At 37.8% G+C, this 18,866-nt stretch overlaps 1 protein-coding gene across 7 annotated transcripts in view; it reads right to left on the bottom strand.

Annotated features, from left to right (window-relative positions):
• The window catches only part of RPRD2 (regulation of nuclear pre-mRNA domain containing 2), a 90,368-nt gene that overhangs the window by 7,301 nt on the left and 64,201 nt on the right, over window positions 1-18,866 (bottom strand). For 6 of the 7 annotated variants that reach the window (XM_045203702.3, XM_024570483.4, XM_024570485.4 and 3 more), the window contains 3 exons: window positions 5,249-5,531; window positions 3,824-4,084; window positions 1,934-2,134 (listed from right to left, as the gene is read on the bottom strand). In XM_045203702.3, the coding sequence (XP_045059637.1) occupies window positions 1,934-2,134; window positions 3,824-4,084; window positions 5,249-5,531 (745 nt within the window). The remainder of the gene's footprint in view (window positions 1-1,933; window positions 2,135-3,823; window positions 4,085-5,248; window positions 5,532-18,866) is intronic. The other variant, XM_024570484.4, reaches the window with a different exon arrangement.

Here is an 18,866-nt window from a genome sequence, read left to right as displayed (position 1 = left end):
AAAAAAAAAAAGAGAAAAATCTTCCAGTAAGGGCTGTGAATGACACAATCACAACAAAGTTCTATGAGATTTCCTTTATAGTCTTTGAAGAAACATATCTATTTAGTTGCTGGGCACAGTTCTCTTAAAAGTCAAGAGGAATTCTGCTTTCCATAATGAAATGAAAGGTGATGAACTACCCTGTTATTCCACAAAAGTTGTTTTCTGGAGTTCCCACTTCTTATGTTGTCAGATCACACCTAGTTCTGCTCAAATTGTGCGTGATGAGAAGTTCCCATGATATTGTTGTAACAATTTGCTGGAGGAAACACACTGCTTTTTTAAGACATGTTATATCTATATATAAAAAACTAAAACAAGTGAGTTTAAGATTTTTACTGTAACTGTAGGATTAGAAGGGAGAATCATGAACACGCCAATCTCTCAAACTAATTATCCCTGAAATTAGTAGTGTAAGATGTGCTGTAGTATTATCATTAATCCTTTATTGCTGGTGCCAATAGATGGGGGCTATGAATGATCACTTAATAGAATTTAGTTCTTTTCTTTTTTAAAAAAGATTTTATTTATTTTTAGACAGAGGAGAAAGGAGAGAGAAAGAGAGGGAGAGAAACATCAGTATGTGGTGGCCTCTTGCACATCCTCTATGGGGGACGTGGCCCGCAACCCAGGCATGTGCTCTGACTGGGAATTGAACTGGCTGGTGTCCCTTTTATTCACGGGCCAGCACTCAATCTAGTGAGCCATACCAGCCAGGGCTATATGGTTCTATTTAACAAAATTCTCCTACATATTAAGACAAAGTTCACTATAATATAATACTTGGTTGATTCATCTACAGAATAGTTTAGGAAATAAAATTAATAAGATACCTGTACTGCTTGCTCTCCATGTAAAGCAGGGTTTCTCAGCCTCAGCACTATATTGACTTTCGGGGCCGGATAATTCTGTATTGTTGGGGCTGCCCTATGCTTTGTAGAATGTTCCACAGCTACCCTGACTTCTATGCATCAGACACAGTAGCATCCCCACCCTTGCCCCAGTTACGACAGACAAAAATGTCTAGACCTTGCCAATTGTATTGCCTTGGCCTTTTGGCTAAGACCAAGTGTAGACTTTGCTAAATGTGCCCTGGAGGCTTCCTGGTTGGGAACTACTGATACAGAGTAAAACACTAGAAAGATACTGTTCTGGCTTTTGCAACTCATTGCATAGTTATACTGAGATGCTTTAAAGAGGTTGTGTTGGTATCTGGAGGATCTGAGAACAGAGAGTAGTAAGTTTTATGAAAACTTTATGTAAGCAGCAAATAGTTTTAGGCACAAAGCAGATAATTAGCAAAGCTGAAGAGAGGTTCAAATAAGATAGAGGGTATATGTAGGCAAAGCCAAAAAATATTTACTGTCTGTCTATAAATAGAAGCTTCTATAAACCATTAGGATATATGTGAGATAATCATATTTTCATAGGTATTTGATTGATCTTTATTACTGTCTTTAGCTTCAGTTAACATTAACGTATGTAAACCTTCATATATACTAATCCATACTAAGAGCTGGGATACACGCAACCCCTAGGGGTATCATGGCGTATGTAGGTGAAAAGAGTACTGGACTCCAGTCAAGAGATCTGGCTTCTAGTCTTGGCTCATCACAAAATAGGCAGATGTGTGACCTTAAGCAGGTCGCATCACCTCACTGAGCCTTAATTTCCCCCCTTGAAAAGGAGGGGATTAGACTACATGATATAAAAGTTCCTTTCATCTTTGGCACTTTGTAATTCTACAAATGCCAGCTCACAGATGATAAATATAAAAAGAATAATGAATTAACTGTATTATGTATTTCCTGGCTTTGGGTTGCTCAGAAATGGAAACAGGACTAAGCCAGAGACAAACATTCATAGTTCAAGTCCCTCTGGCATGTCAGTTTACCTTGCAGTGCAGGGGCTGACTGTGTCTGGGTTTTGGAAAGAGCAGACAGAATGCTCTCTGGGGTGATCTCCACCTTCGAAAGGATATTTGCCAAAGGGTTGTGAGATGTTGTCGTGGCAGGTGCAGGTGTTTTCAGGCCACTGGAGAGATTGCCAGGACTTGTAGGAGTTCCTGGAGAAGGTCTTGATGCAGGACTGACCCCTGGTGGCAGAAAGATTAACTCAAGAAAATGCAATTCAAAATGACCTTTAAGTCCATGGTACTTTCCTCTTAAAAACCAGTTTGGTACGTTTAACAGGCATTCTTCTGTGACTGATTCACAAATGGTCCATATCATGGCTTGTACACACACACACACACACAAATCTGAAAATTGTATGAAGATTTGTTCCCATCTAGTTGGAATGCCCCTAAAATAAAGAAGTATTAAGTTGTTTTTCACACATATTCCATTAATTTGAGAGCTGCAATAGAAAGCAACTAGGGAACCTAGATCTTTTTTCTCTGCAGAATGAGACCTACACCTCAGAGCCCTGCGGGCACTCAGTACATGTGGCTGGGTGATTATGATCGGAGCCACACAACTGTGTTAACTCAGCCACAGCGTGATGTTATGTGATCAGTAAGGTTTTGCTTTGAGAATGTCTATCAAATAAGGTTATATAAGCAACCTCCTTTACTCTTTTATGTTTTCAAACACTAGACTAATTTTTAACATAGGGAAGAAGTATGTAAAAAGAGAAAATCACTTCTGATTTTTTTAATGATCAAAATATGATCACTAGTTTATCATTTTCACAAAGAAAAAACTAAAAAGTATTTTAACCACATCTTTAATCAAAAGGATGAAAATTAAATGACTTTAAAAAATATTTATTGATTATGCTATTACAGTTAACAAATGACTTTTTAAGAATGAATTTGACAAAGATTAAAACAAAAAAAGTTTTGGAGAAGCTGAGGCACAACAGGGACTTTCACATAGTACTTGGAACATAAATAGTACATTTTTAGAGATCATTTTCATTACAACATGAAAAGGCTTAAAAAACCTAAATGCTGTTTTTTGAGAATATACCTTTTCAAAATAACATATGTAAGTATTTATGAAGAAGTAAAGTAATTGGGATTTTTTTCAAAATAATTAGCATTGGGTAGGCCACATGTTTATACAGTTGAAGATGAGTAATGAGTATGTGGAGATGCTCTACTTTTTGTATTTTCATTAAAATTTCCATTAAAAAAAAGCCCTATACACTTATCAGACCTTATAGGAAGGGCTGTGCATAAAATTTTATCTTCAAGATTGTTCATTACAGTGTTCTTTTTTTAAGATTTAAAAAAAATTTATTGATTGATTTTTAGAGTGGAAAAGGGAGGAAAGTGAGAGACAAATAAACATCAATTTGTTGTTCCACTTTATGCATTCATTGGTTGATTCTTGTTGATTCAGGTGGCTCTGACTGGAGATCAAACCTGCAATCTTCGTGTACGGGGACGATGTTCTAACCAACAGAGCTACCAGCCCTGAGCTTACAGTATTCTTTTAAACAGTGAAAAACTGGAAACGTGTTAGCTGTCTAATAATAAAAAGGCTTAGATAAAAAATCGAATCCTATATAGCTAAAATTTTCAATAGCTGGCTTCAAAACAGTGGATGCAATATGTTTCAATTATTGAAAGAAAAATTATGACAAATATTTAACCTCCCAAAACATTTGGGTGTAACATTACACACAAGTGGTTTCCTTTCTCTACTTATTTTCTGATTTTTCTATAATGACAGAGTGCTGGTTTTATTTTTATTTTGAATTAAAATACCTTCAATTTTTAAAAATCAACAAAAAACCGTACAGACATCCTTTTATCCCCTTTACAGTGCTTACTTACCAGTATTTTTCATGACTGATGTCAGGCTGCTAAGGATGGAACTGATCTTTGCCAAATCCACATTAGCCAGGTTTGGCAAAGCCAATGCTGGAGAAGGGGACAGAAGAGAAGTATTCACAGGCTTTGGAAGAGGGGGCGTTGCTGTCATGGTCACAGGCACTGGGGTACATGAAGAGGCCTTTGATACACTTTCCGTTGGCTTTGTAGGTACAGAGGTGGATACAGCTGACTTCTCCACAGGTTTTTCCTTCCTGTCCTCTACTATTTCAACAAAGAAAACAAATATTACTGCATCTTACTACTTTCCAGATTCTGCTCCCAGTATGAAACAGTATGTCCTAATATTTCCTGATTTGGGAGTAAAAAGCACTATGCTTTAGAGAAAATCATTCACTTCATTTTTTTTAAAAAACCCACTCTTTATAATTTGATTCTTTCCGAGTTCAACACCTGTTTAAAATGAATTTCCCAATTCATTTTTCATCTTACTTATGATTTCTTTTCATCTTCTTAGTATATGTGTACTAAATCTGTACATTTCTAGAAGCATGTTGTTATTGGGCACACATTTGTGTTCTTTCCGTAATGATATTTATGTCATAAATTCTCCTTTTTCATTAACCTGAGAGCTTTCTAAGAGTAGGAACTCTGTACATACGTCATCATATTTTTTTGTGTGTGGCTTCCTGAAATTGGTCTACTGGCGGGTACAATTAAGCACTAATTTGAAACTGCAATTTTAACTCTTGATGCCTTTTAACAGCTAGAATGTTATGCACTATATAACTAGTAAATTAAATTCCACACAAGTCAAACGCTCTAATAATTATAAAAGTTGGGATGTCTGAGGAACAATTCAGGAACAATTCACTAATCCAGGTTAATTTTGAAAGTGTGGTTAACAAACTGGCTTTGGAATTTTGAAGGTCAAGAGTAACAGAGAATAAGGAATTCCAGTGTAACGCTCCTCCTTCTAGAGCAGTGCTGTTCAACAGAAATAGAATTCAAGCCCAATATATAAGCCTGAATATTCTAGTAGCCACATTAAAAAAAGGTAAAATAACATGTTTATTTCTTTCAATATATTAATGAGATATTTTCACTCTTTTTTAGTTCTAAGTTTCTAGAATCCAGTGTGTTCCTTTTATACTTAAGAGTACATCTCAAGTTGGACAAGCCACATTTCAAATGCTCCATAGTCACCTGTAGCTAGTGGCTACCATATTGAACAGCACAGATGTTGAGCAATGATTCTTAATCCATGTGGCTTACTGAATCCTGAACCACTGCTCTAGAGACAGTAATGCCACCTGGTGTTCTACCTTGTAAGGACTGAACTATCTTTTAATACCTGCCCGGGACAGATTCATTGCTAGGAAGCAAATCATAAAGAAGAAGTTGCCTACTAATCACATAAAGACATACCAATGATTTTCGACCCATCATCTTCCACATCTGAGAGTTCCATGTCTTCCACATCACGATTATCAGTTGCAGGCTCAGGTGTGGCAGATTTCTCACTCTCCATGGCTGGTGACTGGGATTCCTCACCTCCCATTCCCTGAAAAGGAGACTCAGAACCAGTTGGAGAGGGAGCATCCATACTCGGGGAAGGGACTGGTGATTCTTCTGGATCAGGAAGAGTTGACTTCAATTGATCTAGCTTTTTCTTTAAATTGTTCACTCGATTAGCAAAAGTTTTGTATGCCTAAAAGAAAAAAAGAATAGTTTACTGCTTCGAGAAAAGAACCAAGAAGCTACCATTTTGGCTTTGATCAGATTTCTTCATTATTAACTATATCACAGGTACAAAACAAAAAAATATCATCATCTGTCAAGCATGAAGTAGTTTCCAATCTCTCCTCTTTGTATTCTCTAAGTGAATATTACCATCCACACAGGGGCCTGTATCGGAAACCTAGAGGTTATCTGTAATTCATTTTCCCTTGCTCTCTTCCCTCCATACAGTCAATCGATGTTTATCAAGAGTCTAAACGTGCTGACCACTCTCCCAGGTACTAGAAATATAGCAATGACTATGAAGACAGACAAAAAATCCATAAATAAGGCACAGCCTGGGAAGTAAAAGATTATTAATTTTTTAAAAATAAACTTTTATTTTAAAGATTTTATTTATTTTTAGAGAGAGGGAAAGGGAGGTAGAAAGAGAGGGAGAGAAACATCAATGTGTGAGAGAAACACTGATCGGTCGCATGCGTCCAGCTGGGGACCTAGCCTGCAACCCAGGCACGTGCCCTGACTAGGAATCAAACTGGCGACCCTTTGGTTCACAGGCTGGTGCTCAACGCACTGAGCCACACCAGCCAGGGCAAAATAAGTAAATAAACTTTTATTTTAGAACAGTTTTAGGTGTATAAAATAACTATGAAGATAACAGAGTTACTGTATACCACGCACCCAATTTTCCCTAGTAACACCTAACATTAATATGATAGATTTGTCACATTTATCTCGAACCAATTATTACTACTACTATTATTATTAACTAAAGCCCATACTTTATTCAGATATCCTCAGTTTTTATCTAAGGTTCTTTTTCTTTTTTTTATAGAGAGACAGAGAGACATCAATTTGTTGTGACACCTATTTATGCCTTCACTGGTTGATTCTTGTATGTGTCATGAACAGGGATCAAACCAGCAACCATGGTGTATTGGGATGACGCTCCAACCAACTGAACTACCTGGCCAGAGAAAAAGGACCTTACAAGGACCTTACAGGTCCTATTCCAGAATCCCATGCAGGATGCTACAGTACATTCAGTAGTCATGTCTCCTTAGGCTCCTCTTGTTTTTGACAGTTTGTTAGACTTCCTTTGTTTTTGATGACCTTCATAGGTATTTTGTAGAATGTCTGTCAACTGAAAATTTTCTGATGTTTACCTAATGATTAGACTGCGGTTATAAGTTTTTGGAAGGAAGACCACACAAGTGAAGTACCACTGCCACCACACATTTCATCAAAGGTACAAATGATACGACGTACCACAATTTCAAAAAATATTTATTCTACTAAATTTATTGGGGTGACATTGGTTAATAAGATTATATAAGTTTCTGTTTTTTAAAGAAAGAGAAAGAGAATGCGAGCACAACATTAATTTTTGTTGTTGCACTTGTTTACAAATTCATGGGTTGACTCTTGTATGTGCCTTGACTAGGGATTGAACCCACAACCTTGGCATATGGGGGTGATGCTCTAACCAGCTGAGCTACCTGGCCAGTGTTGATTACATAAGTTTTAAGTGGACAGTTCTATAATACATCATCTGTGTATTGCATTGTGTGCTCACCATCTGAAGTGAAGTCTTCCACACCATATATTTGACCCCCTTTACCCTCTTCAACCTCCTCCTACCCTCCTTTCCCTCAGGTAACCACCATACTGTCGTCTAAAGTACCACTACTGATGTTAACCTTGATCACTGGGCTTAAATCCTATTGATCTGATTATCTTAACTGCCAATACCTTAAAGCTGTGTGTCTTTTTTCTATTTTGTTGAGTGTCTTGGACCATTCAATTGTAAAATCATTTTGGTTGCTCATTCAAAAACATTATTTTAAAAATCAAATGGAACAGAAAAGAATATATTAGAACCGAGCTTCTGCTTCTGGATATAATTGTGTAGCTTGTAGTAATGCAATGCTTCCACCAAGAACAACTAGAAAAACCAGATATATGAGGTCTGTCTGGAAAAAGTCCAGCCATTGTTAATATAATAACAATGGTTTGTGTGACATTGATGTAACCTGGCAGCCAAGGAGAGTGGACTGGAATACGCATGCGTGACCAGTGATGACTTCATTGTACTAGTTAGTGATGGGTGGTAGATGCTGTTGGGTGAGCATATGTACTGTGTGGCTGTTGCATTCAAAACGACTGAACGAATACAGCAATGGATCTGCATCAAAATTTCCATTAAGCTTCAACACTCCCCTGCGGAAACTATTTGGATGATTCAGAAGGCTGCAGTTATGGGTAACTGGTAACTGATTGGCAGCTTTATCAAGAAAATGAGCCTGTTCATGCATCACGTCTTATGCAGACTTTTTGGTGAAACATCAAATTACCCAGGTGACTCAGCCCTCCTACAGCCCAGATTTAGCAGCTTGTGACTTTTGGCTTTTCCCAAAACTAAAATCACCTTTGAAAGGGAAGAGATTTCAGACTGTCAATGAGATTCAAGAAAATACTATGGGGCAGATGATGGTGATTGGGAGAACTGTGTGACTACTTTCCAAGGTGCCTACTTTGAAGGGGACTGAGGCGTCATTGTCCTACGTACAATGTGTCTTGCATCTTCTTCAAAAAAATGCCTCTATTTTTCCTATTACATGGCTGGATCCTTTCTGGACAGGCCATATAAGCACATACATATTTATATGTATGTATGTATATACATATATATACATACTCTTGCACACATGTGCACATTTGTTTAAATGTACTGAAGAATGCTAAGGCAACCAAAATGTGGTGAATCCTATATAGCAGGGGAAACCATGAGGGCAGTTAAGCTGACATTCTGCAGCTACCTGCTCTCTCAGGGTTCTGATTTTGGGAAGGGAGGTATGAATTTAAAAATTCAAGCAAAAGGACAAGGCAGAGGGCCACTGCTATACATAAAGAAAAACAGGAGAGCTTTTAACAGTCTTGCTGGTCTGTATAGAAAAAAATTAGACTTGAAAGGCCAATATTCTGACGAAAGAGGAAGGACAGAACTGGCTCAACCAAATGCCGTTATTTTTCTTCAAGAAACTTGTTGAATTCTAAGTTGCTGAAGAGAGAATTAAGAAGCCAAGAAGAAAACCTCTGAGAAGCTAAGTGGAGTTTAATGCAGACTACTGGTGCTGAGACAAGGATTAGAGCTCAAATGACACCAGGGAGAAGGGTCCTTAGTAACCATCCCAAGCTCTCAGTGGGAAACATGTACATCCTAGAAGCTGGAATGAAACAAAGGAAGACAAAGCCTTGCCAAAACTGCTATTCAGCCTTAAATCACTTCATTTTTTGATTTGACTAAAATGATCAGATCTCAGAATATCTCCCCTACCAAAGGAAAAGGTGAATCTTCCCTAAAGGAAGAGAAATCATCCAGAGTACCTATAAATACTTTCACACACAATGTCCAGCATTTAATAAAAAATCAGCAAGCATGACAAGGGAGAGAGAGACCAAATGACATAAAAGAAAAAACAGACACTAGAAATAGAAGCAGAATGAATAAAGTCAATATTGGAATTATCTCACAAAAAACAATAGCTATGCTTTATGTTCAAGCACATACAGAAAGATCCCTCCTCCTTCGCTTTTTGAACAATTCAGCCCAAAACCCATTTGCTGGATCTTGAAAGGAGGCAATGACGACCTACAATAAGAAAACAGAACCAGCCCTGGCTGGTATGGCTCAGTGGATTGAGTGCTGCTAGCCTACAAACCAAAGGGTCTCCAGTTCAATTACCAGTCAGGGCACATGCCTGGGTTGCGGGCCAGGTCCCCCAGTTGGGGGTGTGCAAGAGGCAACCACACATTGATGTTTCTCTTCCTCTCTTCTCCCTCCCTTCCCCTCTCTCTAAAAATAAATAAAAACAAAAACTTCTGGCCAAGATGGAGGTGTAGATACCCTTCGCTTCCTTGCACAACCAAAAGAAGGATAACAACCAATTTGAAAACAAAAACCAGCCCTGGCTGGTATAGCTCTGTGGATTGAGCACAGGCCTGCCAAACCATCGGGTTGCTGGTTTGATTCCCAGTCAGGTCACATGCCTGGGTTTTGGGCTAGGTCCCCAGTAGGGGGCGTGTGAGAGGCAACCACACATTGCTATTTCCCTCTCTTTCTCCTTCCCTTCCTCTGTCTCTAAAAATAAATAAAATCTAAACAAAAACAAAAACACAAAAACATCAATGTCCAGAACTGCAAGAAAATTGTACCCCGACAACTAAGGAGTTAAAGAAACATTCACCCAGACTGGTAAGGAGGGGTGGAGATGGGAAGCTAGGATGGCGAGGACACGTGATAAGGCTGTAACTGGCAGACCAGGGCAGCGAGGTGGCAGATGGAGGACCCGGATATCCCACATTCAAGTGCAGAGAAGCCAGGAGGAACAACTGGAGAATGAGACAGACCATGCAAACCAGGGTTCCAGCGCAGGAAACTAAAACCTCTGGCTGTAAAAACCTGTGGGGGTTGCGTTGGTGGGAGAAACTCCCAGTCTCACAGGAGAGTCCTTTGGAGGGGTCCACAGGATCCTACAGAGTACACAAGCCTGCCCACCCAGGAATCAGCACCTGAAAGGGCAAATCCACTTGTGGGAAGCGAGGGAAGTGACTGAAAGTGGGGCAAGAGAGGAGCAAATAGCATTATTCCCTCACCGACCCTTCCCAGCCCCCACAGCGCCACAATCCAGCCAAGTGGGTTGCCCTCAATGGCAAATACCTAAGGATCCACCCCTAATAATGTAACAGGTGCACCGTGACAAAGAAATATGGCCCAAATGAAAGAACAGATCAAACTCCAGAAGAAGAACTAAGGAGACAGGCGACAAGGAGATACCTAACCTATCAGATGCAGAGTTCAAAACACTGGTAAACAGGATGCCCACAGAAATGGTTGAGTATGGTTGTAAAATAGAGGAAGAAGTGAAGGTTATGCAAAGTGAAATAAAGAAAACTACAGGGAACCAACAGTGAAGGGAAGGAAACTAGGACTCAAATCAAAGATATGGAACAGAAGGAAGAAATAAATATTCAACTAGAACAAATGAAGAAACAAGAATTCAAAAAATGAGGAGAGGCTTAGGAACCTGAGACAATTTGAAATGTTCCAATGTCCAAATCATAGGGGTGCCAGAAGGAGAAGAGGAAGAACAAAAAATTGAAAACTTATTTGAAAACATAATGAAAGAGAACTTCCCAAATCTGGCAAAGGGAATGGACTTCCAGGAAGTCCAGGAAGCTCAGAGAGTCCCAAAGAAGCTGGACCCAAGGAGGAACACACCAAGGCACATCATAATTACACTACCCAAGATTAAAGATAAGGAGAGAATCCTAAAAGCAGCAAGAGAAAAGGAGACAGTTACCTACAAAGGAGTTCCCATAAGATTGTCAGCTGATTTCTCAAAAGAAACCTTGCAGGCAAGAAGGGGCTGGAAAGAAGTATTTGAAGTCATTAAAGGCAAGGAAGGACCTCCATCCAAGATTACTCTATCCAGCAAAGTGATCATTTAGAATGGAAGGGCAGATAAAATGCTTCCAGATAAGGTCAAGTTAAAGGAGTTCATCATCATCAAGCCCTTATATATGAAATGTTAAAGGGACTTATCTAAGAAAAAGAAGAAGATCAAAAATATGAAAAGTAAAATGACAACAAACTCACAACTATCAACTACTGGACCTCATAAAAAACAAAAACAAAAACAAAAACAAACTAAGCAAACAACTAGAACAGGAACAGAGTCACAGAAATGGAGATCACATGGAGGGTTATCAGTGGGGAGGATGGGGGAAAAAGTTAAGGGAATAAAAAGCATAAATGGTAGGCACAAAATAGACAGGGGGAGATGAAGAATAGTAGAGGAAATGGAGAAGCCAAAGAACTTGGATGACCCATGGACATGAACCAAGGGGGAGGGGAATGCTGATGGGAGGGGGGGTGCAGGACGGAAAAAAAATTGTACAACTCTAACATCATAATCAATAAAATATACTTTAAAAATATAAATAAATAAAATCCTTAAAATGAAAAAAAAAAAAGAAAGAAAATGGAACCAAAATAGGATGAGAAAAATCTCTACATGGGAGAAAGGCATTGTACAGGGGGTTGAAGCCTAAGTAAAAGAAAAAGCCCAGAGAGGTGACTGGGGTGAGATGGCAGTGTTGGGAGACTGGCTACACACAAGGTGACTGGTTAAAGAAACGATTATGTTAAAGGGGAACAAGGTTTTTACACTGTTAGAAAAAGCAATTACAAATGTGGGAAGGAAGAAAACTTGTGATATTGGATTGGGATTGGAGATAACTGTATGAATTAATGGTTTTCAATATATATAGATACAGAAATAAATACAGATGTCAGTGTGTGTGTATGTAGGTTAAGTTCGTATATACTCATACAGGGGTGGGCAAAAGTAGGTTAAATTACCAGCCATCATTACCTAAAAGATACATCATAAGTAAGGATATAAAGTAACAATATTAATAATACAAATAATACAAAAACACAAAAATAAATAAATAACAGTACAAGAGTAAACTGTTTCATGTACTCACATATGTAACCTTACTTTCGCCCACCCCATCTATTTCCTAACTCTGCACACTCATAGCAGTCTGGCGGCAGTACTGTCCCAGTAGTAAGTACCTACTACTCAAAGCTTTGTTTCTAAACATGACTTTTCACTAAATGAAACCAAGCTCTGTGGAGAAATGACCGATTCCAGGGCCAGGCAAGACAGCGGGGGATGAGCCTTAACACCTTGTTCCAAAAAGTAAAGAAATGCTCAAAAAATAATGACAGCCCTGGCTGGTGTGTGGTTCAGTTGGTTGGAGGGTTGTCTTGTAGCTGAAAGCTTGTGGGTTTGGTTCCCAGTCAGGACACATGCCTAGGTGGCAGGCTAGTTCCCTGATCCAGGTACATAGGTGTTTCTCTCCTTTCCTCTCTCTCTAAAAGCAATAAAAAAAATATCCTTGGGTGAGGATAAAAAAAAAAAGATATGAATGCATCAAAATAAGTATTGGTAGTAATTAAAACAGTAAATAAATAGGACTCTGAGTCCATACTGATATAAATAAATGAATAAATTGAAAGTCTGATGGGGAATGACATAGTTACATAGTTTTAAAATATCTCCCCACAAAATGCTTACTAATTACTATACTACCTTCCTAGGGTTGTGGTAATAAAGTACCACTAATTGGGCTTAAAACAAAACATCAGACATTTACTGTCTCAAAACTCTGGAGGCTAGAAATCCAAAATCAAGAGGTCAGCAGGGCCATGAGACTGGGCAGAATCCTTCCTTGCCTTTTCCTAGCTTCTGGTTGTGGCCACTCACCCTTGGCATTCCTTGGCTTACAGCTGCATCACTACAATATCTGTCTCAGCTGTCACATGATGTTCTCCCTGTGAGTCTGTACCTTAATTTCCCTCTTTTTATTAGAACACCAGTTATACTTGAATAAGGCTTACTCTGATGACCTCATCTTAACCTGATTACATCTGCAAAAACCCTATTTCCAAGTAAGGGCACATTCACATGTACTAGGGGTTAGGGTATCAACCAACTTTTTTTGGGGGGGGAGGGCACAATTAACCCACAGCAATTACCAAGAAAAACTTTTCAAAGGACAAGCCTAGAAGATACCACATTAATAAAAGATATCGAAGGGAATATTATAGGTAGTAAAATGAATCAATCTTGTATGCTATTTGACATGATAAAATGAGAAGCATACAGATCGCTTCTGTGATAGTCCTACTAGAGATGAATAATCTCAATCTGATCACAAATAAACATCACATAAATACCAATTGTGGACACTGTACAAAATATCTGACTTATAATCTTCAAACATATGTAGGTCATGAAAGTCAAGGACAAGACTGAGGAACCATTCCAGATCAAAGGAAAATAAAGAGAAAGGCAATGAATACAAATCGTGATTCTGGCTGGATAGGATCATTTGCTTTAAAAACTGCTCAATTTGAACAGGGTATGAGAATTAAATAATAACAGTGTGTCAATATATCAATTAATTTACTGATTAAAGCTATATGTTATGCTTATGGAGAAGAATATAATTGGGAGGAAATACACATGAAAATATTTCAGAGATGAAGTGTTAGGAACTTATTTTCAAATGATTCAGGAAAACAAAGGTCTTCATAATGTACTTAAGGTATTTAAGTTTGAGATCGTTAAAAAAAAAAAAAAAAGAACAGCAAAGATGAAGAAAATACACCAACAGAATTTTACCAGAAAATTGAGTTCTTTCTAAAAAAGAATCAAATGGCAATTCTAGAACTGAAAATTAACCTCTCACGATTAATAGATAGGCTTAGCAAAAGATAAGATTTTGAAGAAGTAATTAATGAATTAGAAGACATTAACAGAAAATATCTAGAAGGAAGCAGAGATAAAGAGGCTGGAAAATACAGAAAGAAAATAAAAAAGAAATTTGGAACACAGCAATGAGATCATGCGTGTATGTGTTGTCTGTGTGTATCCACAGAGTTCCAGGAAGAAAGAAGAATGGAATAGAAGTAATTCATGAAGACATTACAGCCAAGAATTTCCTAAAATTTATGAAAACCATTAAGCCATTTTTTAGGGGGTTGAATTGTGTTTCCCCAAAATCATACGCTGAAGTCCTAACTCTGTATCCTCAAGATGTGGCCTTATTTGGAGAACAGAGTTTTTAAAGAAGTAATCAAATTAAAATGAGGTCATTAGGAGGTGTCCTAATCCAATATGACTGATATCCTTATACAAGGGGAAAATCTAGGCATAGAGACATACACAGAGAAAAGACAATGTGAAGAGATACAGCGACAAAACAGCCATCTACCAGTCAAAGAGAAGCCAGGAATAGAACCCACCCTCACAGCCTCAGAAAGAATCAACCCTGCTGACACCTTGATTTTGGACTCCTACTGTCCAGAAGTATGAGACAATAATTATTTAAGCCACCCAGTTTGAGGTACTTTGTTATAGCAGCCCTAATAAACTAATATACCATCAATTTAAATAGTTCTATGAACCCCAAACCATACAAATATGAAGATCACACCTACCACACCTAGGCTCATCATTGTGTAACTATTGAACACTACAGTCAAGGAGAAAATAACTTATTTCCCTGCCTCTAATACTCTTTTATTCTCCACTCTACTATCTTGATTCTGCAATGCAAACTTGATCACATTAACTAGCAAACTAAAATCCTTTTTTGGTACTTAACCTTGTACTGCCCTACTATAAATCAGGACTCCCCAACTAGCAAAATTTCTGCTTCTGTCTCATTCTCTTTAATGTTGCTAAAGTCACAGAATGACATTGGCATTGGTATACTTGTCTTCCAAGAGGAAGGGACACTTCCTATTAAAGAGTTAACTCCAGTTATAACTACAAGAACAATTACAGCGCCTTTCTGCCACAAACCGTATCAATTTAATTCCAGTCAAAGTCAGCTCTCTCCCAAAAAGTTAGCCATTAAAAAAATATCCTTCTCATGGAGATGTACTGCTGCAGAGCATTTTATTACATAATTTTCATAATAATCCTGGGAAGCAGAAATGTTAACCCTTTTATTTTGCAGATAAGGAAACTGACAGACAGGTTAAATTTCAGTTAACTAATAATTAGTGGGTGTTAGAATTTTTTGAAAAGCTCTTATGTCTGACGCCCAAAAAAACCAAAGATTTTTGTTCATTTGGGGGAGTATTTTTTTTCTGTAGGAAATACAGAAAATTGACCCCCCAAAAGTAAAAAATAGTGGGGGAAGAATTTTATCAGTTCCCAAAAGTGGTAAGTTTGCTAAAATTTTATAACAATCTTTTCTCTTTTTTAAAATCCTCACCTGACAATATGTTGATTTGGGCGGTGTGGAAGAAGAGCAAGAGCGAGAGAAACAGAAACATCAACTGGCTGTCTCCTTCAGGAGCCCCAACCAGGAATTGAACCCACAATCTAGGTATGTGCCCTGACCAGAAATTGAACCTGCAACCGTTTGGAATTGGAGAGCAATCAGAATTACTCTCAGGTCCACCAGTTTTGCCATGTTCTCTTATTTTCCCACGATTTTGAAAATGTTCATCAGAGATTATGAGCTTCATTTATTTAATTACTGCAATTGCAGAGCTCGTCTCCTTTGGGAAAAATTTTCTCTTATCTTCCACTCCCACTGCCAAATTAGATACAGCACCAATTCAATCTGTTCTCACAGTACCCTATAGTTACCTCTATTATGGCATTTATCTCACAGAATTGCAGTTATGTGTTTCATTGTATTTTCCCCATCAGATCAAAAGAGTTCTAGGAAAGCAGGGTTTCTTTTCTCTGTATTACACCATGCTTGGCACGGAGTAAGTGCTCAGTAAATACTTGCTTAATAATGCTTGCCATTTTTTGAACACCTCCAAAGCAGACTAAATGATTTTAAAGGACTCTATAAATAAGGGGCTAGGGATTATAGGTCACTATCCAAAAATTATAAATTTTTTCTTGGTCAAAATGATGAAATGACCATTCCCATTCATGGTTTCTCCCTTCTGAGACTCCTATAAAATGGAAAGTAAAGGAATACAAAGGTATAAACCAACAACGAGAAATATACTTGAGAAAAAGGTTTCTACAGATTTTTAGACAACAGAACGTGAATGGAAGAGTGAGTAGTGATGAGGCAGGATGGAGGAAAATGAGGCCAGGAGTGTACAGAAAGGGAGCTACATCCGGGAGAGATCTGTCTTGCAGAATCCCAGATCAGCTTTGATCCAGAAAATGATGAGTATAAAAGGGTGGAGTGAGTAATGGGGCCAAAATCAGGACAATTAATTGAAAGTGTGAATGCTAAACACTCACTATCACCTCCTCTGCAACCTTCATACTTAGCAGCCAAGGCACTATGTCCCAGGCCAAAAATATGAGTTCTTCTCTAAAGAGTTAAAATACCCCAGCAAAAAGGCTCCAGCCTTCCTGCATTTAGAGCTCCTCCTCTCCTAATGGCTAGCTCCTCACCCAAGAGTAGATAATCCCTACCTATGGACAGAGAATCCCTCAATCAATTTTTTCATACCTCATCCTTAAATATGAATGGACAGAGAGAGAGATGAGTTTGAGGAAAGTCAAAATCATAAAAGAGAAAGACCAAGATCTAGGAAGAAAAAAAAAATACTGAAAGACTCTACCAGAAAAATAGACAATTCAAGAAAGAAAAAAATATTTTAGTATCTTCAGAGACACTAATTATTGTATGCCTAAAATCAGAAAGGGTTACTAATAGGAAGAAAAAAAGAGAACTCTTAGACATTTAAAATGACTCAAACATACAAATATGAAAAGGTGAGGCTAGAAGATAAAGTTGAAATCTTCCAGAAAGGAGAACAAAAAGATCAAAGTTGAGAAAACATAGGACACATTAAGTATCAATCTAGGAGGTCCAACATCTGGTTAAACAATATTCCTGAAAGAGAAAATAAAGGAGAAATGGGGAGAGAGAAATTACTCCAGAGTTGAAAAACACCAATCTATACACTGGTGCTTTTCAACTCTGAAAGAACATGCCAAGTAACTCATAATGAATGAAAAACATGTAGATACTTCACTGTAAAAATTTCAAACACCATGGATAATGTCCCAAAGCTTGTAGACAGAAAAAAAAAAATCCAAACGCAAAACCAAAACCAGTCACCTGCAAAGGAGCTTGCAAAGACTTTATATAATACATACTAAAGACAATGGAGAAATGTCTGATAAACTGTGAAGGAAAATGCTTTTCAACCAGTCACTATCAAAGCATATATGAACACAGAAAAAAGACATTTTAAGATGTAAGGACTCAGAAAATGTCTTGCAACCAACCTCCTTTTTTGGAAATTAACTGAAGGTATTCCAGCAAAACCAGAGAATACAAAGAAAATAAGACAAGGAATCTGGAAAACAGAGGGCCTACCTAAGAACAGCAGTAGAGTAGTCCTAGGATGAGATCTAGAGACCTAATGATAGAGCAGAATGGAAGTTCAGGCAGCAAGGCCGCTGGGGGAAATGGAGATTCAGAATATCTGATGTGACAGAAAGGGGGAGGAAGGAGGAAGGAGGCAATGAGAAAGCAAACAAGGCAAGAAAAAAAATTCCAGGAGAAAACCAAACATTTCTAATATAACCATAATTACTATAAAACCTTGCAGTGAACAATGTTGACATAGGTATAATTTAAGCTTTGTTTATTAACTTCCAAAATTTAAAGCAAGGATGACCATTGTGATTACAGAATGGAATGTAAATATTATCAACTGTGACAACACTATAAAAGAGTTCACTAAAGCTGGGAAACTGATGAGATAAATCAAAACTATGAGAAAGGATAAGAATGTTCATAAACTCATTTTATAAAGTGGGGAGTCTAGAGTTAGTGGTCAAAAAATAGTATAGTACAGCTGACCCTTAAACAACACAAGTTTGAAGTGTACAGATCCACTTACACATGGATTTTTTCCCAATAAATATACAGAGAGCCTATCAGTCCTCTGTATCCCCTAGATTTCGCATCCACAGACTTAACCAACCACGGATCGAAAACATAATTTTCAATCTGCAGATGGGGAAGGCTGACCGTATGTGCTGTTCTATGTCATCTCATATAAGAGACCTGGGCATCTGCAGATCTGGTATCTGCTGGGAATCTTGGAATCCCCAGTGGATTCTGAGGGATGACTGCACAGTAGTTAAATTTTGGGGGAATCAAAAGTTATGTGCAGATTTTCAACTATACAGGGGATGGGGGTCAATACCCATAACTCCCATGTGTTTAAGGGTCAATTGTAGTTCAATTTACAAAAGTAATCAACACATTTAAAACAGTTATATAAAAAATAAAATAAAAACAGTTATATATTGGGAGAAAGGGGAAGGCAGGTAAATATAAGCTAAACCCTTATTTGTCACATCAAGAAGTTAAAAAATATTTCTTAAATAGGATAAACCAAAAAAGAACAATATGGGCTTATTATTTAGAAATATGCCAGAAAAAATAGCTAAATGAGTTAAAAGGAAAGGCTTCTAGGAAGTGAGACTGATGGAATCGATTGGGTTGGACAAAAACATGTTTAGTTTTTTCCAATAAAATGAAAGACACATTTTTCATTTTCACTGATAACTTCATTGATACGGATATTCTGAGTATGTCATCTATCTCCTGCATGGTATAATGTTGATTGTTCTCAATTAAAGTCTTGATTTGATCTCCATTAACTTCAAGTGTCTACCCAACAGTGGAGCATTGTCCAGTGAGAAATCTCCAGCATGAA

The sequence above is a fragment of the Desmodus rotundus genome, chromosome 12 (assembly GCF_022682495.2).
Source record: "Desmodus rotundus isolate HL8 chromosome 12, HLdesRot8A.1, whole genome shotgun sequence".
NCBI classification, from domain to species: Eukaryota; Metazoa; Chordata; class Mammalia; order Chiroptera; family Phyllostomidae; genus Desmodus; species Desmodus rotundus.
This window is presented reverse-complemented; position numbering and strand designations above follow the sequence as displayed.